The following is a 27,534-nucleotide window of genomic DNA, read 5'->3' on the forward strand; positions in this document are numbered from 1 at the left end:
GTCTTGCTTGCTTATATATCACAGATTACTTGATTATCTCTGATTTTGTAATCGCAAATTGGTTGGGACCATATACCGAGTTGCGTGCATGTGTATCACATTTTGTTTATCTATGTATCGCAGATTATTTGCATATGTTGTCATTTTAATTATAATGTCATCATAGTGCTCTGTTCGGGTGCATGATACACTTTTCTTTTTTGTATTTCATATTTTATTTTCTTTAAACTATAAAAGTAAAAACGTGTTAGAATGAAAATATTGTTAAAGAAATAAGTCATTTTGGTTGGAAATGATATTGTTGGTGGCTAGGGCATAGGCAAGTGGGGTGTAGAATACTGGAATCAATTGAAACGACAACGTGCAAAGGGGAACCAATCCTCATATTCAAAAAAGAAATTAAACTAGCCACTATTCTTATTAGATTTTACTAATTAATATCTTCCACCTTATATATAGAACCATTGAACCCTCAAACTATTCAACCAAGAAACACAATTTCGAGCCATACCACACAAATTAGTCATCAATCCAACAGGAAACCAAAAAAACAAAAAAACAATAGTTTCTTCTCGTAAATAATTCCCTCGTTATTTACTGTACAATTCTTTTTTGTTTAATGGACGGCAAGAAATTGGAATACAAAGGCGATGAAGCACTGAATGAGCTGGAGAGGCTGACAAGTAAAGCAGGTGAAGTTCAACACGAAATTTTGAGAAAAATTTTGGAACAAAATTGTGATACAGAATACTTGAAAAAATATTTGGGAAATTCATCAAAATCAGCGAAAAGCGTGGTTCATTTTAAGAATCGTGTTCCTGCAATATCGTATAAGGATATCCGTCCTTACATTGTTAGAATCGCTAATGGTGAGGAGTCCACACTTATTACTGGTCATCCCATAATCGAGATGCTTTGCAGGTAAAAAAATTAAAATTAGTAAAATTTATATATAGCTTCATTTTTTTTCCTATTACTACTATTATTGAATTTTAGTGTTGAGAATCATCGATTTGCAGCTCCGGGACGTCGGCCGGAGAGCCCAAGTTGATGCCGACGATTGCGGAGGATCTTGATCGCCGTACTTTCCTCTACAATCTCATCATGCCAATTATCAACCAGTTAAGATAGCTATAGTATATCTTTCACTTTCAATATTTTTATGGTATGTATATAAATGGAGAAATTAAGTCAAGGAACATGAATTATTCGTACAAATTTAGTCATGAAATTTTATTGTTATTTTGACGTCAGGCATGTCTCCGGGCTGGACGAAGGCAAGGCGATGTACCTCTACTTCGTGAAGGCGGAGATGTCGACCCCGTGCGGGCTGGCAGCCCGCACAGTGCTGACCAGCTACTACAAGAGCGGTCACTTCTCTCGCCGGCCCCACGACCCATTCAACGACTTCACCAGCCCGGACGCAGCCATCCTCTGCCCGGACAGCAACCAGAGCATGTACTGCCAGCTCCTCGCCGGCCTCGTCCACCGCCGCCGCGTCCTCCGCCTCGGCGCCGTCTTCGCCTCCGCCCTCCTCCGCGCCATCTCCTTCCTCGAGCGCCACTGGCGCGACCTCTGCCGCGACATCCGAGCCGGCTCCCTCGACACCGCCGTCTCCGACCCCGCCTGCCACGCCGCCACCCTCAGGCTCCTCGGCCACCCCGATCCCCGCGCGGCGGACGAGATCGAGGGCATCTGCGGCGGCGCAGCCTCGTGGCGCGGAATCCTGTGCAAGCTGTGGCCCAACGCCAAGTTCATCGAGGCCGTGGTGACGGGGTCGATGTCGCAGTACGTGCCGGCGCTACGCTATTACAGCGACGGGCGGCTGCCGTTGGTTTGTACGATGTATGCTTCCTCGGAGTGCTACTTTGGAGTTAATATGAAGCCGCTCTGCGATCCCACGGAGGTTTCCTTTACGCTGCTGCCCAACATGGGCTACTTCGAGTTCATCCCGCTCGGTGAGGACGGCGTGCTGTCCATGGATTTTGACGACGACACACCGCCTCCGCCGTCTGACCTGGTGGAGCTCGTCGACGTTAAGCTTGGCTCTTACTACGAGCTTGTCGTCACCACATTTTCCGGTAAATTGCTCATTCCATTTTTAAATACGTACTTAGTCACTAATAAGTAACTAATACATAGCCGATCAATTTCTTTACATAAATAAATTATGCCATGATAAGGTCTACTCTGTGGAATCGACTATATAAATATAAATATAAATAGTGCTATATATTACGGAGTAGTATATGAAATGAGCGTTTATTTAAAAATCAGATGGTAGTACTAGATTGAGATGCAACATAATTTGTCATTATTTGTTTGTTGCTCAAAAGAACATTATAGAGCAATAATTATAATTCAATGGGTTGTAGAAAGGCAGCTTGACCCACCTTAATGCTTAAATAATTCGTATTGCGATTCGTAGTACTAAGTACGGAAAGGTACAAACATTAGTCAAAAGATTTCTGGATGCTTTCTTTAGGGTAATCATGACATGACATAACTTCTCATTTTATTTTTGCCTCTTTATTTGCATTTTATCTCAATTTTTGACAATAAATTGATATAATGATTATGAATTTTAGTAAAATTCTACTCCAGTTTATTTTGGTATTTAAAAAAATTAGTTGGATTTTAATTATAATATATTGTTGAATATATTTTCTGAAAACAGTGGAGTATTTGTAATTAACAAGTAGAGTATGCATTTGATCAGGTCTGTACCGGTATCGCATCGGCGACGTGCTGCAAGTGACCGGATTCCACAACGAGGCGCCGCAATTCCGCTTCATCTGCCGCCGCAACGTCGTCCTGAGCATCGACAACGACAAGACCAACGAGGAGGACCTCCACCGCAGCATCACCGCCGCCGCCCGTCGCCTCCTCGAGCCCCGCCACGCCCTCCTCGTCGAGTACACCGGCTACGCGGACACCTCCTCCATCCCCGGCCACTACGTCATCTACTGGGAGATCAACGAGGATATCCATCCCCACGCGCCTCCGCTCCCCGCCGACGTCCTCTCCGAGTGCTGCATCTCCGTGGAGGAGGGGCTCGACTACGTCTACCGCCGCTGCCGGACCAACGACAAGTCCGTCGGCCCGCTCGAGATCAGGGTCGTCAAGCCGGGGACGTTCGAGAAGCTCATGGATCTGTTCATCGCGCAGGGCGGCGCCTCGATCAACCAGTACAAGACGCCGCGCTGCGTCAAGTCCAAGCCGGCGCTCAAGCTGCTCAATGCTAACGTGCGCGACTGCTATTTTAGTCCCAGAGATCCCATCTGGAACGCTTGAAATTGGACTGGAGGAAGGAAATAAAATTTGGGAATTAGGGTTTTTACAATTCGTAGAAGTAGTTTCTGATATGTGGCCGTTGATGGCAAGCTTATTTGCTACGTGTAATGATCCAGCGATCATGATCTTATTCGGGGCACAATTTCGCATCGCAATAAATAACAATTTTGATTTGCAGTCTCTCTACAAAATATTTTTGAGTCAATTTTTATAATACTCCACTATCTATGCATATGGGATTAATTTTCAATTTTATTCAGAAAATAAGACTTGTCCGATTTTGGAACTTAAACTTCAGTCGATATGTTATTCAATATTTTCAAGAATCAGGTCATTATTAAATTCCCATGTTTTAGCCCATATTAATGTCAGACCACACCAGACTATGGATGGATGCCCATTTGAGGCCCACGTGATTCTAGGGATATCATTTTCTATGTTTTGAGTGTTCAATTCACTTCAATATATTCTACTGACTTAATTTTAACCTTTTCGTATATAAACTACAGGAGATATCCCTCTATCCAATAATAAATGACATAATTGGAGAATGATATGAGATTTTAGGAGATTTTATTTTGTGTATTAGGTGAAGAAAGAAAATAGTATATTTATATTAATATAAGAGAGACTTTTTTTTAAAAGAGAAAATGTGACATCTTTTGTAGGACAAACTAAAAAAGAAAGTGTGACATCTATTATATGACGGAGGGAGTATTATTTTTACGCGTGGCAATAGACATATTTCTCATGAGCAAACTTCGTCTGTATTTTGTTGGCTTTCTAAGTAGCATTCATTCTTTTAATCGAGTTGTCTTTAAAAAAATAAATAAACATGTAAAGTATGAAATATAAAGAGAGAGTAAGTAGGTAATAAAATAAAGTAAGAGATTGGATGTTTTGTTTTTTTTAAAAAAAATACTACAATTCAACTTAGTTGAAACGTATGAAGTATCTTTTTTGTTTGAACATGAGTCTCGGAATCTTTCCTGAAACTGTGAACAAAGTTGAATGACTGGCTAATTTTCAGATGCCTAGTAGCTCTCTGTGTAACACAAATAAAGTAGGATTATTAGTACTTCATTTCTGGATGATGATCATTTCTCTCTAGCTATCATAATTTACCTACTAAGACCATCCAGAAGCGGTTGAGCGCAGCCGTCCGTGCCAGCGACGCGGCACCCGCTGCTCGTCGCTGCGCTCTTGCCGCTGGCACGGCGCTGCTCGATGCACGTCCGTGCCAGCGAGCAGCCCACGTGTCAGCCGTCCATTGGCCAACGGCAATGCCGTTGGCAATTTGATTTTTTTTTAAAAAAAATGGATTTTAATTAAAAAATCTGATTAAAAATAAAAAATATTTTCTCACTTCCCAAAAAATTATATCCGTTTTCTACCCACTTTTAATTTATTTTTCAATTTTCCCCCCAAAAATACACATTTTCATCTATAAATACATTCATTTTCACACCAAAAATTCACACCACACTACACAATTCTCATCTAAATTCTCTTATTTGTATTCTTACAATTCTCAATCTTTCTTTCACTCACAACAAAAAAATGTCCGACTCCGGCGATCACCCCTCCGGCTCCCACGGTTGGAACCCCGATTGGTTCGGTTCACAACCATTTCCTAGTCCGGAAACGAAATATTCGGCCCCTCCTTAAACCCAAGGTTCGCAAGTTCCGGGTGGCTACTGGCCTTACCCGATCGACGACCAAGATGCCCCCGAAGGGCAATACGGGTGGACACCCGAACCACCCGTACCTAGAGCGGGAGGGAGCGACCCCTCTCAAACTCCTCCTCTTCCTACTCGTGGTGTCCGCACCCCGTACACTCCGGGGGAGATGGAGCAATTATTCAAAGCGTACTTGTCAATCTCCGAAGATCCGGAGGTTGGCACGAACCAATCCGGTGACCATTATTGGTGGCGCATCTGTCGCCGGTACAATAAAAACCGGCCAGCTGGGACAATCGAGCGCAACGAGAGTATGGTGCGCAATGTCATATACAGAGCCAACGAAGAAATCCAAAAGTTCTAGGGGTATTACCTCCAGGAAGAGCGGTCGGCGGGGAGCGGCCGGAGCGAGCTTGACATCATCAGTTCCGCCTTGGCGACCTACCAATCCATGAACTACAAGCCGTTCAAGTACCTCAACATTTGGCAGGAGACGCGGGCGCATCCGAAGTATAGGGGATACGTATCATCCTCATCTAGCTCCTCGTCCAAACGGTCGAGATCGATATCCCTATTCGACGCCGGCTCCGAGGATGTGGCTAGCCAACTTGCCGGAGCTAACTTCCCGATGCCGGCCCGAGCAGTTCCCAACGCCGGTCGCAAGGAAGGAAGACGGCGATGGCCAACCGCCGTCGCGCCGCGACTCCATCCGCCCTCGCCCCCGCTCCCGCTCCCTATGTGCCACCTCAACCTCCTACCAACCCTTTGTGGGAGATTTTGGCCCAACTCAATTTGGCCGATAGGTCAACTATGACCCCCGAACAACTTCGATCGCATTTGGTGATGATACGGGGTCTCCAAAGAACATTCGGGGTAGAGTCGGATGAATAGTCATCCACATGGGTAATTTTTATTTTTTAGGTGTTTAATTATGTAATTTTTAATTTTTTTTGTAATTTGTAATATTATTCCGGGTATTTTTAATGCATTTTAATTTTGTGGAAATGTTTTTATTTAAATTGAATAATAGAATGGTGGGACACTTGAGCTTGTCCTTGCAGAAGAGCACGGATGTGGGTGTTGTGCTCTTACCTAAGAGCATGGAGTAAAAGTGGGACCGGGCCCACATCCGTGCTCGTTGGCAAGAGCACGGACGTGGATGCTCTAAATAATTTAGTAAAGTATACTCACTCTGTGTAACACAAATAAATTGTAGCATTGCTATCCAACTCACGCATGTACACACATTCACACAGAATGTTTCTGATAAAAGATTCTGAGAATGTGCCTGTGAATAAAGCAGCTGTGAATAATCTTATACCAAAGTGAATTACATATATTCCAAATAGATAAAGCTCAAATAAGATTTCCCAATAATTCAATGTTTTTTACTCTCAATTTCTCTCTCCCCTTTCACCACTCGACATGGACCACTAAAAATGCATGCAATCCCTCCTCATCTCTTCAAAGCAAGATTCTCAACATCTCTTCAATTTCTATTCCTTTTTTCTCTACATTTATACGGTTCATCTTCTCTTTTTTTCAGGATATTATACATGCACTACTTTTCTACACTCTAAAGTGGATGTCTACAAGACAAACTTATCTTCACCTTAGTTTGCATATATTCAATTCTGCATGCACACCAAATTGTTTAAAGCTATAAAGATTTAAAAGTTAAAGGTCTCAACAAAAGAAAGATTTCTCTTTCCCGGAAAGGAAAAATCTTTTGTCTTGTGTGTGTGTGTGAGAGAGAGAGAGGATTTTTCAGGTCCCAACCAGCATATATGCTTAGATAAAACATTGCAGCAAGATCTGTCCCTCCGTTGCCAACTGCGCTACGCCCCTGCAGGCAAAAAAGTGGAGATGCGGGGGATCGAACCCCGTAAACTCCTAGACACTAATTAAGATTAATGAAACTCTTCTATTCGACCAAAAAATGCAACTTAAATAATTGATTTGTAAGAGAAACGTTATATGCTATGTGTCTATTATACATAATATAATAAGTGGAGTTAAACTACATTATCATAATCAATTACACAAAATATCACCTTAATTCCGGAATAACAATATTGAGATGGGGAGATTAAAGAGAATCAGGAGATGGAGCAAGAGGTGTCATCTATGATTGAATCAGACGGTAGATAAGAGTCCGCCCCATAATATGCGTATGAATACCTAGGCATCGTATAATACCCCCTTCCCATACTCGCACTTTGTGGCACACTATTGTAACTCACCCCATACTCCGGCGTAGGATAGTAAAACTGCGGATAACTGAATACTTGCTGACGTGGTGAACTCTCATTCGTCTGCTCAACGGGCCCACCCGTCGCTACGCCGCCTGGAGCCGCTCCACCACCGGCATTGGCGTTGGAGCTCTTCTTCTTTTTCTTTTTCTTCTTCTTCTTACCTCCCCCGCCGCCGCTTTGAGCTGGGGGAGGCTGTGCCCCGCCCTTCTCCTCCGCCTGATCCTCACCGGAAGACTCACAGCCGGTTTTTGACCCGTCGGTTTGATCAATTTTGTTCTCTCCGCCGTCTTTTGACTGATTTTCCGGCCAAAGCTCGGCGGCTTTTCCCGATTTGGTGAGCTTCTTGATCAACGTCTCAGATTCGACGTTACCAGTCACTACAACTCTGTGTTGCTTCGAATCTATCTCTATTTTATATACTCCTGGATTGGATTAACATAAGCAAACATAATTTAAAACACAGAATTAATATAAAAGCTGCTTGCATACCTTCAATACTTTGAAGGACTTTCTTTACTTTCTTTTGGCATCCTCCACAATGAATTGACACTCTCAAGATCCATGTCTTCATCAAAAGATATACTCCATATAAAATCATCCAACAATGATTATATATACATAATTAAAACCCCGGAAAATTAATACATATGATCATATACCTTATAGGTGAGGGGTTCGGGGCCTTCGCTGCTGCCACCGGCAGCGGCATCTCCTTCGCCGTCGGGAGCTTTTTCCATCCACTGTGTGCGTTATTGAGAAAAGAGGAGAGATCCTCACAGAAGAAGAGAAACAACAATGGACAGCTCTATATACTTCTATTTCTAGTCCAGGAAAAAGAGGTCAAATCAAAACATACGACATGTGAAATGACTAGTCCACCCTTGCCTGTGGAAGCCACATCAGACGGACCATAACCGTCGACTTCGACACGTCATTGGAATAAAGAGGCTGACAAATCAGAAAGGTATATAAACCATAAATAAAAGGGATGCAATTAGAGCATCCACAATAGTGCCTAGCGCACCGCCTAGCCGAGCGCCGGCGCTAGGCGGTGCGCTAGGTGATCTATTGCAGCCGCCTAGCGGATTTCGCGAAAAAAAACCGCCTAGCGCTCGGCGGTTCCGCGGCGCTAGGCGATCCGCTAGGCGCTATTGCAGCGTCCGGATCGCCTAGCGCGAATTTTTAATTTTTTTTTTGTTTCCGAAACACGGAGGAGACGACGACGGCGACGAGGAGTGAATTATTGTACTTTTTTAAAAATTATTGTAATTTTTTTTTAATTATTGTACTTTTTTTTAATTATTGTACTTTTTAAAAATTTTAATAGTATTATTAATGTTTCTCGTATATGTCTCGTAAATTAAATTTCGTATATTGTGTGATTGTTAATTATTTCATTTTGTATATATTTGTTAATAGTGATGTGGATATTATGTGGCTAGGCTATGGCTGGGCTATTTGCTGGGCTATTTGCTTGTTTTGATGATGTGTCAGGAGGATTTTTAGTGCTGATGATGTGGCAGTGGCTAGGCTATGGCTGGGCTATTGCTGGGCTATTCCTATTGTGGATGGCCTTAAAGATTGAAAGCTGAAAATGACAAATTAGAATGCATCAGGGCATTTTATCCTCTTACCCTTCGACTTTAAGAACCGCCCTATGCACCGTCACATCAGCATTTTATCCTCTTACCCTTCCACCTGCAGTAGGGCGCCCTAAGCCGTGCCCTATAGGTTTTCCTATTGTTTTGTTAATTAATTTAAATGTTTTCAAATATATAAATGCAAACTAATTAAAAAACACAACGATTAAATGAAAAACGACAAATACTACATTGATTAAAAAAAAGCTACACGGGTTAGAAATAAAAAAAAAAGTTCTACTCTACAAAATTCACAACTTCCGTCGCAGCTCATCGATCAACCCCTGGAGGTATTCGGCTCTGACCGGATCCGTACACTTCATGAGGGCGTTGTGTGTGTCCAACAACATCCACGCCATCGAGGCCGTTGCCAACTCCGAGTAGGCAACTGCCGCCGGGGTCGGGGTAAGGGTCGGGGTCGGGATCGGCGATGGGGAGGCGGCTTGCGATGAGGATGTCGCCTTCGCCTTCCCCTTGTTCTTCGCAGCCTTGACGCCTATGGGACGCCAGGAGGACATCGGTGTGCCGGAACTCTCTTCCTCCGTGTACGTCCGGTTGAGGTCCACCGGACGAGTTCCGCTTTCGCTGCTCGTGTAACCACCAGCGTCGGTGGTCTTCGTCCTCTTCGTTGCACCGGTGTGCAGAATCTCTCCTTGGAACTTCTGTTTGTCCCTCAAGAGCGCCTAGATGCTGAAATGCTTGAAGTCGTCGTACAGGGACTGGTACGACAACAACGCTCTATCGCGCACATCGCTCAAGGTCTCGCCGCTTCCCTGCTCCCTCGAGCACTTCTCGTACTCCGCCGCGAACAGGATGACTTGCTTCTTCACCGTACTCCGTACTGAAATCGGGATCGTACTGCGTGTTGGGGTCGAACGACCGATATTCGTCAGGTTGTGTACCCGGCCAACGTGCACCGTCTCCAAACATCGGGCTATTGGGACTTGAGTATTCACCGGAATCCATTTTATAGCGTAAGTTGAGAGTGGAAAACTGAATCGAAAGGTTACAAATGTAATGTGGAGTATGGGTATTTATATAATCACAATTATAATTTTAAAAATAAAAAAAATAAAAAACACGTTGCATCGTCCGCGCCATCGTCCGCGTCGCCCACAGTGGGCGGATGATGGCGCGGACGATGCCCTATCGTCCGCGGACTAAGCTTAGGGAGAGGACGACGCATCGTCCATCGTCCGCGCACCCACAGTGGCGGACAATGGCGCGCCTGAGGTATCAGGCGGCCTATCGTCCGCCCCAGTGTGGATGCCCTCAGAAACAACAATAACTCTTCCACATTAAGCAAGTTACAGTAGCAATAAAGGTGACTTAAACTAATGAGGTCTTACAAATTGAATTAGGCGTGGGAGGGACGGATGCGGACGTCCTACCGGCGTGTCGGATGGGGGATTTCTCGCGTGTGGCACTAATGTTCCCTGTGCTTATCTTGTTTACAAATTGAATTATAAGAGCATCCGCAATGGGGGATTTCTCGGCGAACGTCCTACCGGCGTGTCGGATGTCCGCGCGGGACGTCCGCCATTAGGCGTGGGAGGGACGGATGCGGACGTCCGCTGCGGACACTGAAGATCCGCGGCTTTCCGGCGACGTCCGTCGGGACGTCCACCATTGCGGTGACACGACGGACGTCCCGATTTTTTAATTTAAAAAAAAACTCTATATATACGACTCGTTGAACTTCATTTCATTCGCACAACTTGTTTTAACGAATTTCTCTCTCTATTTTCATTTCTTTTGAAGATACATGGAGCACAGCGATAGTGATTCTCCCGCCACGAGCGAGTCACAAACGCCGATGTTTCCAGTTAGAGGTAGGGGAAACACCGACGGAAGTGCACCGATGTCCGTGATGATGCCCGGGAACTACAATATGTGCCCCCTTGGTGTGCAGGGATGGGTAGGATGATGCCCCAAATGCCCAGGGTGAGTGCCGCGATGACGGGGATGACGCCCGTCCCGATGATGCCCTAAATGCCCGGGATGAGGCAGGGCATGCCTGCCGCTGCGGGGGTGTAGCAAGCTGGGGGTCCCCCAATCACCTAGGGACAATGTCTATCGCCCCTACATGGATTTATTGTCTAGCGATTCCCCCAAAGTACTCCTCTGGAGACTCAGTTCACCGGCATTGGGATTTTCTCTTTTGAGGAGTTGGAGCTATCTCCGGTCAGGGAGTCTCCCACTGAGATGTCACCGGTGGTAGGGAGGACGAGGAAGCGGAGCAAAGGGAAGGGCAAGGGCACTACCTTGTCCTCTCGCGCGGGGATGATGGTGGGGCGGGGGCGGAGGATGCCGACGGGAGAAAGAAGACCATCTGGAGCATTGGGGAGTGCGTCGCGCTGGCGAAGGCCTGGGTCGGTGTAGTCGAGGATCCCTACATCGGGGCTAACCAGCATATCGACAGAATGTTGTGGCGCATCAGCCAAAGTTACCTCCAATTCAAACCGCCAGGTGGAAAGCCTCACGATGGAGAGCAATGTCGGAAACAGTAGGAGCGGCTGATGAGGCACCTTAGCCGATTTGCCTGCATCTACCAAAACAACCACCGCATGCCAACCAGCGGCATGTCCGCCGAGGATGTGAAGGTTATGTCCATGCAGCAGTACGCCGACAGTTCTTTGGGTTTCGGGGAATTCAAATATTGAGAGGTCTATCTTGTGGTGCAGACTTCCGCCAAGTTTAGTGCTGGTGTTGAAGCTGGCTGGCCGAAGTGGATGAAGATCAATGCCTCCGGTGAGTACAGCAGCAGTGCCGGTTCCCATGACCTCCCCGACGCAGAGGCAGAGTTCCCAACCCCTCAATCGTCTTCCCGCCGCCGTCGCCCGGTTGGGCAAAAGGCCGCGATGCGGATGGCTAGGGGAAGCGCCAGCGGGTCCCACGAGGTCCAATCGGAAGCTCCTTCCCAGCTCAATCCCGAGCTTACCTATCTCGCCCTCGTGCAGCAAACGCAGAGCCTGCTAGACACCATGGACAAGTGGCATGCAGCGACTAACCCCTTATACAAGATGATGCTGAAGGATGCCATCGACAGTATGAGGCGCGATTTGGGGATGCCACCCCTACCCGGGAGTGACGCCGGTACTGGCACTGGGGACGATGAGGAATGAGGCGGGGCCGCGTTTGTCAAAGCTTTGGGTTGTAATTTTTTTTAACTATGTATTTTTTTAGTTTGTCCCACAAAAAATGTCACATTTTTTTTTGGAAAAAGTTATCTCTCACATTAATATAAATATATTATTTTCTCTTTCCACTTAACACGTAAAACAACACTTCCTAAAATCTCGTGCTAATCCTCAAGTGTGACATCTAACATGGAACGGAGGGAGTATTATTATTAACGTGGTGCCATAATCATCAATTAGCGCATGTAGTGTAAGTGGTATCATAGTGCCCTCCTACTTATCGGGGATCGATTTCCCGGATGCGCATTATTTCATTTTTGTTTTGGATTTTGGCTTCTTATTTTGGCCTTTTACTTTGCTTCTGCCCTTTGAAAATCGAGTTATTCAGCAATTCACAATCCATGGCAGGAATGATCAACTCTGCCATTGCAAGAATCTTCTCTGCCACTGCAAGAATCCTCCTTTCCTTAACCACTCGCTGCACAGCTCCGTCACACCTCTCTCAGATTCTAGCGCAGCTTATCGTCCACAATCTGACCGCAAACACCACCGTCGCCGCCGCCTTCATCTCCTCCTGCCGCGCACACAATCTCCTCACTTCCGCTTCCTTCCCCCTCTTCATAAACAACCACACCAGGCCCCACACCTTCGTCTGCAACACCCTCCTCAGAGCCTTCTCTCATTCCAATGCTCCCCACACCTCTCCAATTATCTACTCTCACATGCACACAAACTCCATTCCCGCAAATCACTACACTTTCCCTTTCGTGCTCAAAGCCGCCGCAGATTTGAAATTGATTCAAGAAGGGCAATCGGTGCATGCACAGATTATCAAATTAGGTTTTCTGAGCGATCTGTACGTTGGGAATTCTTTGGTCAATTTGTACGCTGCGGCTGCCGATTTTGAGATGTGTCTCAAGGTGTTCGATGAAATGCCCGTGAGAGATGTCGTGTCGTGGACTGTCGTGATCTCGGGGTTTAAGGATTCTGGGAGGTTTAATGATGCGTTATTAGTATTTGATAGGATGAGAAACGAGGGTGTGATGCCTAATCAGGTGACTGCAGTGAATGCTTTGGCTGCCTGCGCAGGCTCTGGAGCACTGGATACGGGCGTGTGGTTGCACAATTATGTGAAGAGGAAGGAGTGGGAACTGGATGTCATTCTTGGCACATCGTTGATTGAAATGTATGGGAGATGCGGGAGGATTGAGGAAGGGTTGTGCGTTTTCGAGGAGATGAGTGAGAAGAATGTATACGCATGGAATGCTGTCATAAGAGGGCAAGCACTGTCCAAGAATGGGAAAGAAGCATTGTGGTGGTTCTTGAGAATGGAATGTGAAGGGATTCAACCTAATGCTGCTACTTTAACTGTAGTGCTCAGTGCTTGTGTGCATATTGGTGATGTGGATATGGGGCAACGTATATTTTCTTCGTTACTTGATGGGAAGTATGGAGTTCCACCCAGTGTGGAGCACTATAACTGTATGGTTGATCTCTTGGCGCGTGCTAAGTTGTTTAATGAGGCATGTAGGTTGATCAATGAGATGCCGTTTGAACCTTCTGTGAGTAGTTGGGGAGCTTTAGCTGCTGCCTGCAGAGCTCATGGTGCCTTTGAGTTGGCTGAATTTGCTGCTTGGAAACTCGTGGAGTTGCAGCCGGAGGGCAGTGCGTATTACGTTGCCTTGTCTAATGTGTACGCAGAGAAGGGGAGATGGAATGATGCAATGAGAGTGCGAGAATTGATGGCTGACAGAGGACTTAAGAAGGATATGGGTTGCAGCATAGTCGAAGTTTAGAATTCAAAGCATCCCCTTGTGCTGGAAACCTGAAGTTTTGCTTAGATCTCGTGTTTTGACGAGGGGAACGTTGCAGCTACACTGTGAATACGATTACTAGATTATGTGCATTAGTCGTGTTGAGTCCTTGATTCTTGATTATGAATTCTTGAATGGTGCAATGTAGTGAAAATGTTAGTAAAATTTATATCACCCAACTTGTGTGCAAGTGTATTTTACCTGGGAAGTTTGTTAAATATCCTGAAACAAAAGTAAAGACGCCAAAGTTATCGGATGGTTTAGCTGTTGCTATGTTATTTTCAACTTATTGAGAAAACAAAGTCATCTGGTTTCGTGGTGTAGTTGGTTATGACGTCAGTCTAACACACTGAAGGTCTCCGGTTCGAGTCCGGGCGAAGCCATTATATATATGTTTTGTCTGCTAGCCTAATAATTGACCATGGAGATAACACAAAATGACTCTTTTGTTGGACAGGTAATTAATACTCCCAATACCAAACCATACTACATTTGTGTATGTAAGTATGATACTACATCTTATCAAACTGTTGATAAAAAAATTATAGTAGTATAAGATAGATAGATAGATAGAAGAATATGCAAAATCAAAGTTTATTGAGAATGATAGAATGGTCTCCAACTCATTCAACACTAAACCAACAACAATGATAGATAGCATATGCAGATTCAGCTATCATCAATTGGATCTTCTAAGCCCCAGTAGCCTTCTTCCAAGAGGGGCGCGCCAAGAGCGTGGCAGCCCAGGGGGCGACACAGGGCCTAGACTCGAACACGGCCTTAACCTTGGTGTTTAACAAGTTGGCTATGATCGGAATGTGGTGCAGATCGGCCAGAGAGAAGTCTTCGCCGCCCAAGTACTTTGAGTTGGCCAACCGGGTCTCGTACACGTCAAGAACCGCCGCTAACTCGGCTTGGCCCTGCTCGATGACACCCTCATCCACGGCCATCCTCTTCATGGGCTTCACCAGAATCTCGTAGCTCAGTTTCTGGACAGCGGCGTCGAATTTCTGAGATTCCACTTCCAGCCAAAGTCCGATGATTGCCATCTTCTTCGGATCATCCGAGATTAGTGGAGTTCCCTTGTCGGCATAGGCATGTGCAATGTATCTGGTTATGGCCCGAGATTCTGCAGCATTAAGCATACGTGTTACTGCAAATCATTTCTTCAATTTTCGGAGAGTCAATTCAGCGAACAGGTGGAGTGTATGAAATATTTTATTTATTTATTTTTTATTTTGGTTTACCGAAGAGCTTCAAATCGCCATCTTCGAATCCCAGCACCTGCCCGAATGGCTGAACCGAACAACAAATGTGAGTCAATTAACGGAAAAATCAATCAAAGAAGCTGCAAAAACACAAAATTATGCATGCGTTGATTGAGATTAGGGGCTCCTTCTTGTGCTGGCCGGTTGAAAAATCGATCGTTATGTTCTCGTAATCGAGGTCCTTTTCTGCAAGGCAGACAAGAACCCTTCTCGCGGCGGGAGAGAAAGGGTGGCCGTAGACCTTGATAGTTGCCATTGCTGCTGCGGTGAAGAATAGAATAAGAGAGAAGAGAGGTGGTGAATGATGTGTGGAGGAAGATGAACTAGACGGCTAGTGTTTAAATAGAAGGTGGATATGGAGTAGATCCCAATCACAGTATTATATTTCACAATTTCAACTAAGTCGAGTTTGGAATGTCGTATAAATTAGATAAAACAATACCAAGATATAATCTAGAGTTTCACATGATTATCTATTTAGGATTGAATTATGAAATTCAATTTCATGAATCAAAGATATTACATATTTGATTTTAAGATACAATCGTGCAAACCGAATAACTCAGGGTATTGAATTATGAAGTTTGTTAAATCCCTTATTATATTTTAATAATCAAATTTATATTCTGCCTCTCAGTCCTTGTTGACTATGACAAGAGTCGTGAATACTCCCTCCATTCCACAATAATTGTCGCTCTTTTCCATTTCGGTTTGTCCCACAATAATCGTCACACTTCATTTTTACCATAAATGGTAAGTAGGTTTCACATTCCACTAACTCACTTCACTCACATTTTATTATAAAACTAATATAAAAAAGTGGGTCACACATTCCACTAACTTTTCCAACCAACTTTTCTTTACATTTCTTAAAACTCGTGCCCACAATAAAAGTGACAATTATTGTGGGACGGAGAGAGTATAATATACTATATAAAAAAATATTAAGTAGTACTATACTCTATTTACTTTAAATTGGGTTTGGTTACATTACAAGCAAAAAAGCGATTCCGTCACCTTGAGGGCCCTCACACTGCAGCCCGACATCATGTGAGAGGTTCAATCAAGATACGTAGTAGCCCGTTAAGGGGGTTTGGTTACAACTTACAAGGAAGGATGCTTCAGGCCTTGGGACAAAATGGTAATTTACACTTAATTCAAATACCATATATACTCTATTTTATTTGATCAACGAATCAAATATACTACTAAGAGTGTAATATGCAAATGGTCTCCGAATTATTTATTTTGCATGTAAACGGTCTTTGAATTTTAAAAATATCATGGGTAGTCTCTAAGTTGATATTTTTTTTTATTATTTATCACAATTTTGTATCAAAAATGCCCTCAATGCATGAAGAACATTTTTGGACTTTCATATCTACGTATTGGATATGATATTTTCTCTATCTCTGTCTAGTATGGGATATGATATTTTCTTATAGTTTGAGTGATATTTTCACTTCACTTTTTCAATCATGTTATGTCAAATCATCTTTCTCTCTCTTTCTATTAAACTATTACTTCATTCGTCTCATTAGGCCATTCCCAACGCTGTCTCTTATCCGTCTCTTAACCGTCTCATCTCTTAACTATTCATGGGCCCCACTGTACTTTTCACTTCATCTCTTAACTAAGAGACAACACCTGCAACCCTCCATCTCTTATTCATCTCTTAACCATCTCATCCCTTAGCTATTCATTCAATTTCATTTTTTATTTTTATTTCCAACAAATTCAATTAATAAAAACACACTTCATTAAATAAAATAAAATTACAACTTAAAATCCTAAAAAAATACATAATTAAATTCGTGGCAAAATAAATAAAAAAAAGACATAATTTAAAATACAAATTTATAGAAATTATAAAAACTACTTCGCCAGCGAATTATCCCCCGAAGGCGGTGGCGGTGCACCGAATGGATGTGGAATACCAAGTTGTCCCGCCAAATACACAATGTCGGCATGATGGGCTTGATATTGGGCGGGCGTCATCCGGGAAGTGTCCACCATCGTGGCGGTGAAGTACATGGACATTAGGGAGGAGGGCGGCCCTTGGGAACCCGTCTGGCTTGATTCGTCTCGGCCCCTCCTCCCTCTAGCCGCCTTCACCGCCTTGGTCCCTTGCGGCCGACGGTTCACGCGGGAGGACCCCCCCTGCATCGTCTGCCGTGCCCTCAACCTCCTGCGAGGCAACCTCTTGTGCGGCGCTGCCTGAACCGCCCCCACTAGACGAGTATTGGCCACCCGCCATGTGCTTCGTGCGTTTCGAGGTCGGGCCCGTGTTGGACTGGACACCGCCGACCCACCTTTCGACGTCTTTGACGGCCTCCCAAATATCGACATGTTTGAATTCTTTGCCGTTGTCGTCGAAATAGACTCGCAAAGCTGATCTCAGAATGTCGGCTCCAATGGCTCCGCTTTGGTAATGAGCCGCTTCATTCTTGTAGATGCCGCAGAATTTTTTTACCTCTCTGTCGACTCGGTCAAAATGACTTCGGAGCATCTTCAAAAGCACATCTGAGATTGTTGATTCCCGACGATGGGATCGTACGAGACGCTGATCCAGGCGTTGTACAGAGCCATCGTGTGCTTGCGGCTGTACGGATGACGGCCTACATCCTCCTCCTCCTCTTCCTCCACGGCGTCGAATGCCCTGTAGCTTCCACCGCCTCGTCCTCCTTCCGGATTGGGTTCATCCGGATAATCCTCCCTAATTTGGGATAATCCCTGCGAATACCTCAGGGCGGAGGGACGAGCGTATGCATCCACATCAAAATGGGGTGGTTGGTACCCCGCCGGTGTCGACGAGCCTTGGGTGCCCGGCGTCGACGAACTGGAACCGGAACCACCCAAGACATTGTACATGCCCCCTAGTCGCCAAACGCGTTGATGTCAAACCCGCCAGAGCCGCCAGAGTTTCCGTCGCCAGACATTTTGTGATAAAAATTGGAGAGGTTAGATGAAAATTGGAGAAGAAATAGAGATGATTTGGGAAGAATAGATGTGTGTTTGTGTGCATAATGAGGATGAAATAGGAGTATTTATAGAGTAAAAAAAGAAAAAAAATAAAAAAAAAAAACGGTCGAAAACGGTAGCATTACCGTTTGAATTTTTAATTTTTTTATTAAATTCAAATTTTTTAAAAAAATGATTTATTGCGTCAGCGTGACGAAGCTCACTCACGGGCCGGCAAGAGGGCGTCACGCCTAGCTCCAGCGCGCGCCACGTCGCGCGGGCGCGTGGCGAGCTGGATCGCCAGCCGTCTCGGTGGGACGGGCGTCTCGGCGAGACCGGGACGAGACGGGATGCTGCAACGCGTCTCGCTGCCGTCTCGTCTTGGAGGGATGAGATACGAGACACCCGCGCGACGCGTTGCGGGTGCTCTTATAAGTGAGGTGTATTCCTTCATAGGTCGTCCTACTATAAGTGAGATATTTCCTTTTATGGCAAAAAACAACACTCTATCAATTTCTTACTTTATCCCCTCTCTTACTTTTTATCTCTACTTTTTTTCACTCCTAAAATTGGTATCCAAAAGAAATGTCTCACATGTAATGGGATAGAGGGAGTATAAAGTAATTATGAAATTTTTAAATATATTAATTATAAAGATTAAAATTATAAATTTAATTATCAATAGAATTTGTAGCTAAATTTAATTTAGCCGTGATTTGATTATTTTTTTTAATATTAAAAATTACTCCTTCCGTCCCACTTTAGGAGTCCCAGTTGAGTTCGGCACGAGTTTTAAGAAATATAAAGGAAAATTGATGAAAAAAGATAGTGGAATGTGAGTCCTAATTTTTTATATTAGTTTTATAATAAAATGTGAGTGGGAAAAGCTTAGTGGAATGTGGGGGCCTAATACCATTTATGGAATATTCTAACCGGGACTCCTAAAATGGGACACCCACAAATGGTAAACCGGGACTCCTAAAGTGGGACGGAGGGAGTATTATTTTTAATGAAATCTAAATTTTTAATTAATCCTAAATTTTAATTTTTAATGTTAAAAAAATAATCGAATCACAATTCAAATTAAATTTAGTTACAAGTTATTTTGGTAATTAAATTTATAAGTTTAATTTTTATATTAATATATTTAAGAATTTCATAGTATTATTTATTTTAATTTTTTATTTACTAAAAGTTTTAGAGAAAGAGAGAGAAATTTGATATGACATAAAGTGATTAAAAAATAGAAGTGAAAAATGTCATTTCAGACACTCGAACTATAAAAAAAATATCATATCCAATACTAGATAGAGATAGAGAAAATATCATATATAGTACTTAAATATGAAAAATCAAAAATACCCTCCATGCCTTGGGGTATTTTTGGAGCAAAATTATGATGAATAATGAAAAAGCATTATGAATGTGATTACACCTTAATCCAGAGACTACCCATGATATTTTTAAAATTCATGGACCGTTTGAGTGCGAAATGCATAGTTCATGGACCATTTGCATAGTTCACTCAATTAGTAATGTTAATTGTGATTTTCAGAAGATGAGTAGCAATACATGATTATAAATAATTAACAACTTAAGTCAATAAAATTGTGAGATTCAATCGAAAGATTTGCTAGGATTAGTCATTGGTGTTAGTTCTGGACTCTAGTGTTTGAGGAGTGGAGTATATGCTAAGGATTAGTAATTAATGTTAGTTCTAGTATGTGAACCAACGGTCGAGATACATGATGGGAGGTTTAGATTATATTAGTGACCGTTGTAAATAGATATTGAATTAATAATCGAACTTTCTGAATTAGAGTTAATGAAATCAATACTCTGGAATTTTTTTATTTGTTTGATCAGTTCTTATTCTTTTTCATGCTTTATAATTAGTTTTCAGTGTTTAAGTCACTCATTATAATTTGGATGATTTAGATAGTACAAGAGCATATAAGTTAAGTACTAATAGGATCGGATCATTAGTCTCCGTGGATACAATACATTGTCACAGTCACAGCTATAATGTAGTTGCACTTAATAGTAAAATCATAAGTTAATTAAAAAAAACACCAAATCATTTATAAAATTAAAGAAAAATAAGGTGAAAAAGGTTCACCCTTGTATCTAACACCATGACACCAAATAGGCTCTACAACAATCAACAACAACAACTAATATCAGTAACTCCACTCACTAAGACATTAAGTTCAACATTTAGCAATAACTATTCGTGTCAACAATATCAAATTAGCAACAACTGATTTCAATCATTAGCAATAGCACAACACATACAGACACGCATACACTGCACAAAATACACATACAACACATACACACGCACACCATAAACATGTAGTAGTAAGAAAAATGAGGGAATGATGTACTTACAGGTAGAACTGACATGCAGTAGCAACTAAATGTGGCAACATGCTTATGTATATGCAGCATATTTGTTGGGTTGCAATGACGATCTTACAAGAAAAGAATATCGACAAGAAAATGTAAAGTACACAAAAGGAAGTAACGTGGTTCGGCAAGAGAGTGCCTACGTCCACGGAGAAGGTAACCAGAGTTTATTAATCGAGCTCACAAGATGGTGTATCCACTCTACAATCTGAAACGCCCTCAACTAGTCACAAGCAAAGGCTAAGCTATCAAATCGTGTGTGTATTTTTGTGTGTTCTATTTCTTCAATCTCTTTTATTGGCTAATATATGTGTGAATACAAGTGAATGAATCAACTAACTCCCTTCAGCTGAAAGTTAGTTATAACCGCATCCAACGGCTACTTCCAGAAGCTTCAGACTCGAGCTCATTCCTTCACTTCACCACTCAGCCTCAACGGCTATATATTCGGCTCAATACTTAGATTGATTTGGCGAGGAACAACTCACAATATTTGTGGTGGCATCCTTTAGAGTGTCATAAGTTATAGATGTAGTGATAGTCTATTTTCGTAGAAGTGTAAATCGACAACTGTAATTTATACTTAAAATTAAAATAAATTTATAAAACATGTAGTGACGGATTAGTCTGTTAGAAAACATGTAGGGGTCAATCAGTCGATGAAATTAACAGTAGTTTTGTTTGTTGCATTCACTTTGTGGCGTAACCCATCGAGGGATTTAGCGAAAGTCAATTTCATCGTAATCCATCAACTAGTAACATCGAATAATATTCCGTCGAAATCCCACCCATTTTTAGTGCATATTAATTGTTCAAGTCTATTTCATACTCCTATTATCTTATGGTGAGATACACATAGCTAGGTAGCTAGCTATTCACAAGTACAGTATTTTGAGAGTAATATATAAGTGGTCCCTTTCGGCATCTATGGCTTCTGCATTGTTTAATTGGGAATACAACAAGTTATATTTCTTATTACATAATTAATTAATTTGGGGGGCAACAAAAGTCGAGTACTTTACCTTACAAATTTTGATATTTTAGATGCTCGGGGTGTACAACAAGAATACACGAACTGGACAACCACGTGTCGAGTGCACATTTATTTGGACTAGAGTGCTTTGATCTACTATTGTAAAAGTTAATTTGAGAAATAAACTCGTTTCCCGAGCTGCATCAAAATATTTTTTAAATTTGCTAAAAAAGGTAACTGAATGAGAAGAAGCAGGAGCAGCAGCGTCGTCTGGATTGCAAAAATTTTGGGTATTTAACTCCAACAAGTTCACCTAGAAAACCTCACAGTTTTTACTTAAGTGAACTCCTTATATATGTAGTACTAGTATTTGATAATAGATCTCGGTATAGTCAAATTTTGTCATTTTGATAGGTTCACGAAATTTGAAATATAAAGGCGATAGATCTAATGTATTTCAAAATTAAACAAGTGTAAAATGGAGTAGCTAGAAGAGCTGAAATCTGAATCATCTTGCTTTGACTTGAATCGGCTTTGAAATACTAACCCTAATTCGAATTTCTTCTCTGCAAGATTAAATGATTAATAGGTAATCATAACATTCACAAACTGCAAATCCCAATCTTGTTTTATACAAATACAAGCTTCAAATCAAAGCCAAATATATTCCACAAACTCAAAACACCAAATTAGTAAGCAATGAAATTAGAAAGTTTTAGCGTTTTAGGTATTCATAGAGCCCCAACTTGGTTCAGAACTAAAAAGAAGAAGAAAAATCACAGTAATTTGCAGCAACAAGATAATTAATTAAAAATCAGATTTAATCAAAACATCTGCAACTCCTTTTTCCCCACTTTTCTAATTAAATCCTCCTCTTATCCATGAGATCGAAGCTGAAGTGCAGGGGCTCGGGGGCGGCGGTCTCAGCTGCAGCCGCCTTATTCTGATTAGCCACCCTCTCCCCCTCGGCCTCCCTATACCGAATAAGGTACCTCTTGAGGGAGTCACCGTAGTCATCAAATCCCAAGCTCCCGAGAGCCCAGCAGATGTCGTCGCCGTTGACGGTCTTCCTCTTCTCGCGGTGGCACTTGTCGGAGGCCTCGCCGGTGACGAAGCTGATGAACTCAGAAACGCATTCCTGCATGGTCTCCTTGGCCTCCTTGGAGATCTTCGCGTTGGGCGGGAGGATCTGCTTCATGATCCTCCCCACATTCGCGATGGGGAGGAGCCGCTCCTGCTCCTTCAGCGCGCCTTCCTCTTCGTCGCCGGAAACTGCATAATTAGATCGAACGCCTCTTTGCTTGTTTGAGTGGTTAGGGCCTATGCTGTCCACCATCTTTCTATATACACAAACCTTTGGATCCTCTCACACACAGACACGTTGCCAACCCCCTTACTTCACTTGTATATATAGACATATATATACACCATATTTTTAGATATGTCTATGCTTGTAATTTATAATAATGTCATAAAAATAAACTCTTAATTAGTATTAAGAATAGACTACTTATAAACATTATCAACTTTTTAGTCGGAAGTTCGAGTCATCTTAGTAAGCAGTGGCGGACGCAAGTAGTGGCTAAACTTTCAAAATTCTACTTAAAAATAAATTTTTAGGTAATTTAGAGGCTTTTATATAATGATATGTGTAAAATATGAATAAATTTAATACTTCATAATAGAAAAAAGCTAAAAGAAATTGATTTAAATAAACACGAACTATTTATCTGTATATATATGAGCTGTTAAAAGCCATTAAATATTCTTTTATTTTTAATTTGGAGTTTGTAAGATGGTTATAAGTAGAGGATGCAACTTCGTGACCGGTGCCCTAGGTTTGCGTCAAGAAAAATATTTGTTTAAATTCAAAACATAGTTATAAAATCTAATATCTTAAATTTATCATGTCAAGTCAAACAAATACATAAGTAGCAATTGCAAGTAGCTAAAAATTCATTTGCATAGTCAGTATCATCACACACACACACACACACACTTGCAGGCAACTTAATATTTAGTGAAATTGTAAATTGAAGCGAGTTAGGTCACCTCTATCGGTGTTAAATTGTTAGTTAATAATTTAAACACCTTAAATATTAGTACTAGTTAATTATTGAAAAGAGAAAAGGACTTGTGCAATTCTTTATTCATTTATAGTAACTAAGCTTATAGATGGTCCCCTCTTACGTTTGCTCTCAAATTGGTGTACTATAATATGGATTAAAAATTAGATTAGCAAGTTAATTATGGATTACTGTGGTGCACAGGTGCCTGGCGCAGAGTGCATTGGTTGCTACCAAACAAAACCTAAAAAGAACCAAATTTTGAGGATTATAATCCAAACCCATGTTGGATTACCTGTACTACTTAATTAGGTCTAGCTTCACATATTACTATATATGTACTCACATATCTATCTCCTCCTCCTCCTCTCTCTCTCATATTTATATGTATGTATTACCTACCCTACTCGATAACCTATATATGGATATGTAAATCTTTTAATTTATCCATTCCGAGAAATCTAGTATGCAGAATCTATTACCATAAATCCATAATATTATTGTTTGGTTTCTGGAACGACAAGAAAAACATGGCTTAAAGTAATTATAATTAGGCTTATTTTCTTTTTCTTTAATTCTTTTCTTTCCCTCGTTTGACCAGTACAAGAGAGTTAATTTGATTCCTAGCTTGACTCACGAAGTTTGGATATGAGTATATTAACAATAAGACCTGTCTCAAAAAACTTGACATTCTTATATTATAATATAAATCACAAATTAATAAAAACTTATTAATCAAATTGGCACTCTTATTTTACGATATACTAAATTACAAATTAATAGTAAAAATTATTAATCAAATATTATAATCTAAAATAATATAGTTGAAGCGTCCCATTAGTAATGGTTCCCTATTTAAAGGACATCATATATCTTTATCAGTTTAATGTAATTTAGATTTAGATAAATCCATATGTCATTTTCCTTAAGTGCTGAGTTTTCTTCTGAACAGTTAACCCCTAGCACCATCAAGATTGGCAAGATTGTGACATCAAACATATAGCAATCAGCTGCACATAAATAAAAAGAGTTAGAAAAAGTGGTCACCAATAATTGACTTGCCCAATTTACGTACCAATACAAATACCTAATTCCATTAATCCCTTCCATATCCAGAAGCCCTGTTTTAAAAAAAGAATCAATTAATAGCAAGTAATTAAATTAGTGTAGCCATTCCAAATCATGTCTATGCCTCGTGTATTTAACGTAATAATATATTTAAATAAAAATCAGTTTAATTTTATGGTTATGTTTTGGAGAGGCGGAGCTGTAACGGGAGGAAAAGCACCCACCAATCAAATTTAATTATATGTATTTATAAATCATCAAATTTTTTTATTTATGTGAATATTTGTATAAATATCTCTACAATCCTGATAAAATTAGTTAAATCATAAAGATCTCTAGCCCGTGCACTTAGGGATAATTCCCTAAAAAATACGAAGTTTTTTGATAAAATAATGGGTAAATTCCCAATAAAATTGTGAGGTTTGATCATATTTTGGTCTGTCATGTATCTTTTGAAAGTTTAATGACAAATGAAGTTCAAAAAATGATAATCGATAAGATTCAATTGCAGCTCAACTTACTTACGGTTAGGTACGTACTTTAATTTAGAGCTGTAACTATGACGGCATGCTGATGCATTTGTATAATACTGTGAATTATGTACCCTAATAGAGTAAAAGGGTTAATTAATAGTATTAGTATCTATACATTCTACTTACTTACTTGTAGTAGGTAACAATTCTTTCTGATCATACACATCTACTAGTTTACCATTCATATAGTTAATTTGTTCGCCATTCGGAAAACTTTCACAACATATATACACCGCTTCAGAAAAAATGGAGATAACAAAAATCTCTCCATTTCCGTTTGTTAATTCATTAGAATGTTCCGTCATACATACTCCATATCCTTGAACAATCATCCAACGTATTTTCATGCTTAGGAATTAAATGATAGTATCAATATACGTCTCATTTGAATACTAATATTATAATATAGCATCGTTAATATCTCCTTAGGAAAATTATTTTTTTGTTTACACATACGTATGATGTAGTACACCTTACACCAACAATAATTATATGGAATTTCTTAGAGATTAAAAAGAAAAAGAAAACATAAGAGAGCAAAACCTAAATGAAGAATAAAAATGTCAGGCTGAATTGTCAATGGCTGTGAACTTAAGTGAATAGTGTTTGTAAGGTAAAGTGGTCAATATATATACCGATTTACTCTTTCTTGGAATCCTAAATAATTAATATTCATAATTCGGAATATATCCCATTATGCCCATTATAACATTCATTACTATTTCCACTATCTACATCCATATTACTTAGTATTTTATTATTGGGATTTAACCAATAATAATGTTCCAGCCGTACAGTGAATTCACTATTGCATGGGACAGGGAATGTGGTTCAAAAATCAGCTTGAAATAAACAAATATTATGCGACTTTTGGTCTTATCAAGTAGGAAAAGCATTTTAGGACCACAAACTAAAGTAGGGATCTGGTTCAAATTTTATTTCATTAATTTACTTATTTAAAAGTGAAAAGTTTTTGGTGCTAATATATAAGCTGATATATATATTGATAATGGATCATATAGTACTCATGTTGAAGTTTTACGCAATAGATAATGGAATAATTCGTAATATCAAATTTTATTTGCACACTCCTCACATCCAATATTCGCATTCCACAATATTTTCTAGGTGTTAGGAGTCTGATCCCATGTTATATTTGAACCAAATAAAATAAATCAAGTGGCTAATTGTATTTTGTTAATGCCTTTTCAAAAAAAATTAATATAGGTCGGAATATTTTTGAAATGATCCTAAAATAGAATATGCATCCTTTTATATTCGAACACCAAATACTTTTATTTTTTGAGGTTGACTTTTAGCCATCCAATCTACAACATTTTGTATATTTAATCCAACCATATGACTTCACAAATTTTCTTTTATTTGAATTTAACAACGAAATGGTGATGGAATATTCCACCAAAATAGAAAATGAATTGCTATTCTGAGGTTGGAAATAAGGTGTTCGCAATAGGGAATGTGGAGAAATATTATAATACATTAATTAGGTATCATGGTCGCATTTTGAGATTTGAAATTAGTGAAATTATTGTGCTTTGGTAAGTGAATGATTAAAGAGAGCTAACCAACATGATGTAAAACGGTGTACGTGAACGTAAAAAAATCAATAAGCACTACGCGCGATTGGTTAAATATAAGTAGAATATATCAACATAAAAAATAATTAATGTTAAAAAAATTACAATTAGTTTAACAAAGATAGAAAAAAAATTAAAAAATATTGGAATATTACAATAAGTTCAATTAAAATAGCTAGATAGAGAGCATAAATAAAAATTAAAATAAAATACTTCATGCATGCTCAATCCTAATATGTTGTTGGAAATGGGTGATCAAGTCCAGATATTAACAAATACGAAAGACTCACATGTGATAGAAGCGTGTTGAGATATTTAAATGTAGGTTGTCCAACATAGAAAATGACTAGTGAATCTCTCCTCATCTAACTAATTGGAATGCTTCTCTGACAACTTCTAAATGTATTCTTTGCACTACAAAAAACTTAGTACTTTTAAGGATACAAAAATCTAGATGCAATCACTTGTGTTGGAAAGTTTTTAAAAATAACAACAATTTAGAATGCAAAAGAAAGCGTCCTTAGATTAAGGACAAATTGACTTAATCTTTTGGTTTTTTAGTTGGAATACCAACAATAAGGATATTTTTTAAAGCGTCGATGGTAGATTTAGAAACACAATTAACGTGTTTAATTTCATTATAAAATATACTTAACAGTTTTTTTTTCCGTAGTGTTTGAAGGCATCTGAAACAACTTAGAAAGGTATTCTTCAAACATAGGATTATAAATTTGGGCTTTCCAACCACTTACGAAATGTACACTTCAAATTTGGGCTTTCACATTTATGTTCCATGTTTCAGCCCAATATCGCAATTATCATTTTTCTTTGTAATT

The 27,534-nt window shown here is 40.5% G+C and overlaps 5 protein-coding genes and 1 non-coding gene across 6 annotated transcripts; 3 read left to right on the forward strand and 3 right to left on the reverse strand.

The window, feature by feature from the left end:
- The first annotated feature begins 475 nt into the window (after positions 1 to 475).
- Positions 476 to 3,471, forward strand: LOC121792885 (putative indole-3-acetic acid-amido synthetase GH3.9). Its single transcript, XM_042191017.1, has 4 exons — positions 476 to 921; positions 1,020 to 1,121; positions 1,255 to 2,081; positions 2,720 to 3,471. Exons 1-4 carry the CDS (start codon positions 620 to 622, stop codon positions 3,292 to 3,294), a joined length of 1,806 nt encoding a protein of 601 aa, XP_042046951.1. The 5' UTR covers positions 476 to 619; the 3' UTR covers positions 3,295 to 3,471.
- Positions 3,472 to 6,946: 3,475 nt separating this feature from the next.
- On the reverse strand, positions 6,947 to 8,045 carry LOC121792894 (heavy metal-associated isoprenylated plant protein 36-like). Its single transcript, XM_042191029.1, has 3 exons — positions 7,888 to 8,045; positions 7,718 to 7,793; positions 6,947 to 7,650 (listed from the first exon to the last, which is right to left on the reverse strand). Exons 1-3 carry the CDS (start codon positions 7,963 to 7,965, stop codon positions 7,073 to 7,075), a joined length of 732 nt encoding a protein of 243 aa, XP_042046963.1. The 5' UTR covers positions 7,966 to 8,045; the 3' UTR covers positions 6,947 to 7,072.
- A 4,250-nt stretch (positions 8,046 to 12,295) lies between these two features.
- LOC121799371 (pentatricopeptide repeat-containing protein At5g66520-like) lies at positions 12,296 to 13,996 on the forward strand. Its single transcript, XM_042198722.1, has one exon. The coding sequence runs from the start codon at positions 12,308 to 12,310 to the stop codon at positions 13,802 to 13,804; it is 1,497 nt and encodes a 498-aa protein (XP_042054656.1). The 5' UTR covers positions 12,296 to 12,307; the 3' UTR covers positions 13,805 to 13,996.
- Positions 13,997 to 14,131: 135 nt separating this feature from the next.
- Positions 14,132 to 14,205, forward strand: TRNAV-AAC. Its single transcript has one exon. It is a non-coding gene; the product is annotated as a tRNA-Val (tRNA).
- A 197-nt stretch (positions 14,206 to 14,402) lies between these two features.
- LOC121797770 (glutathione S-transferase-like) lies at positions 14,403 to 15,420 on the reverse strand. Its single transcript, XM_042196483.1, has 3 exons — positions 15,197 to 15,420; positions 15,070 to 15,118; positions 14,403 to 14,951 (listed from the first exon to the last, which is right to left on the reverse strand). Exons 1-3 carry the CDS (start codon positions 15,344 to 15,346, stop codon positions 14,515 to 14,517), a joined length of 636 nt encoding a protein of 211 aa, XP_042052417.1. The 5' UTR covers positions 15,347 to 15,420; the 3' UTR covers positions 14,403 to 14,514.
- Positions 15,421 to 22,015: 6,595 nt separating this feature from the next.
- LOC121798939 (nuclear transcription factor Y subunit B-5-like) lies at positions 22,016 to 22,844 on the reverse strand. The gene has a single exon (XM_042198221.1). The coding sequence runs from the start codon at positions 22,767 to 22,769 to the stop codon at positions 22,296 to 22,298; it is 474 nt and encodes a 157-aa protein (XP_042054155.1). The 5' UTR covers positions 22,770 to 22,844; the 3' UTR covers positions 22,016 to 22,295.
- Between the last annotated feature and the right edge of the window lie 4,690 nt (positions 22,845 to 27,534).

This window comes from Salvia splendens, chromosome 1 (genome assembly GCF_004379255.2).
Source record: "Salvia splendens isolate huo1 chromosome 1, SspV2, whole genome shotgun sequence".
In the NCBI taxonomy this organism is placed as follows: Eukaryota; Viridiplantae; Streptophyta; class Magnoliopsida; order Lamiales; family Lamiaceae; genus Salvia; species Salvia splendens.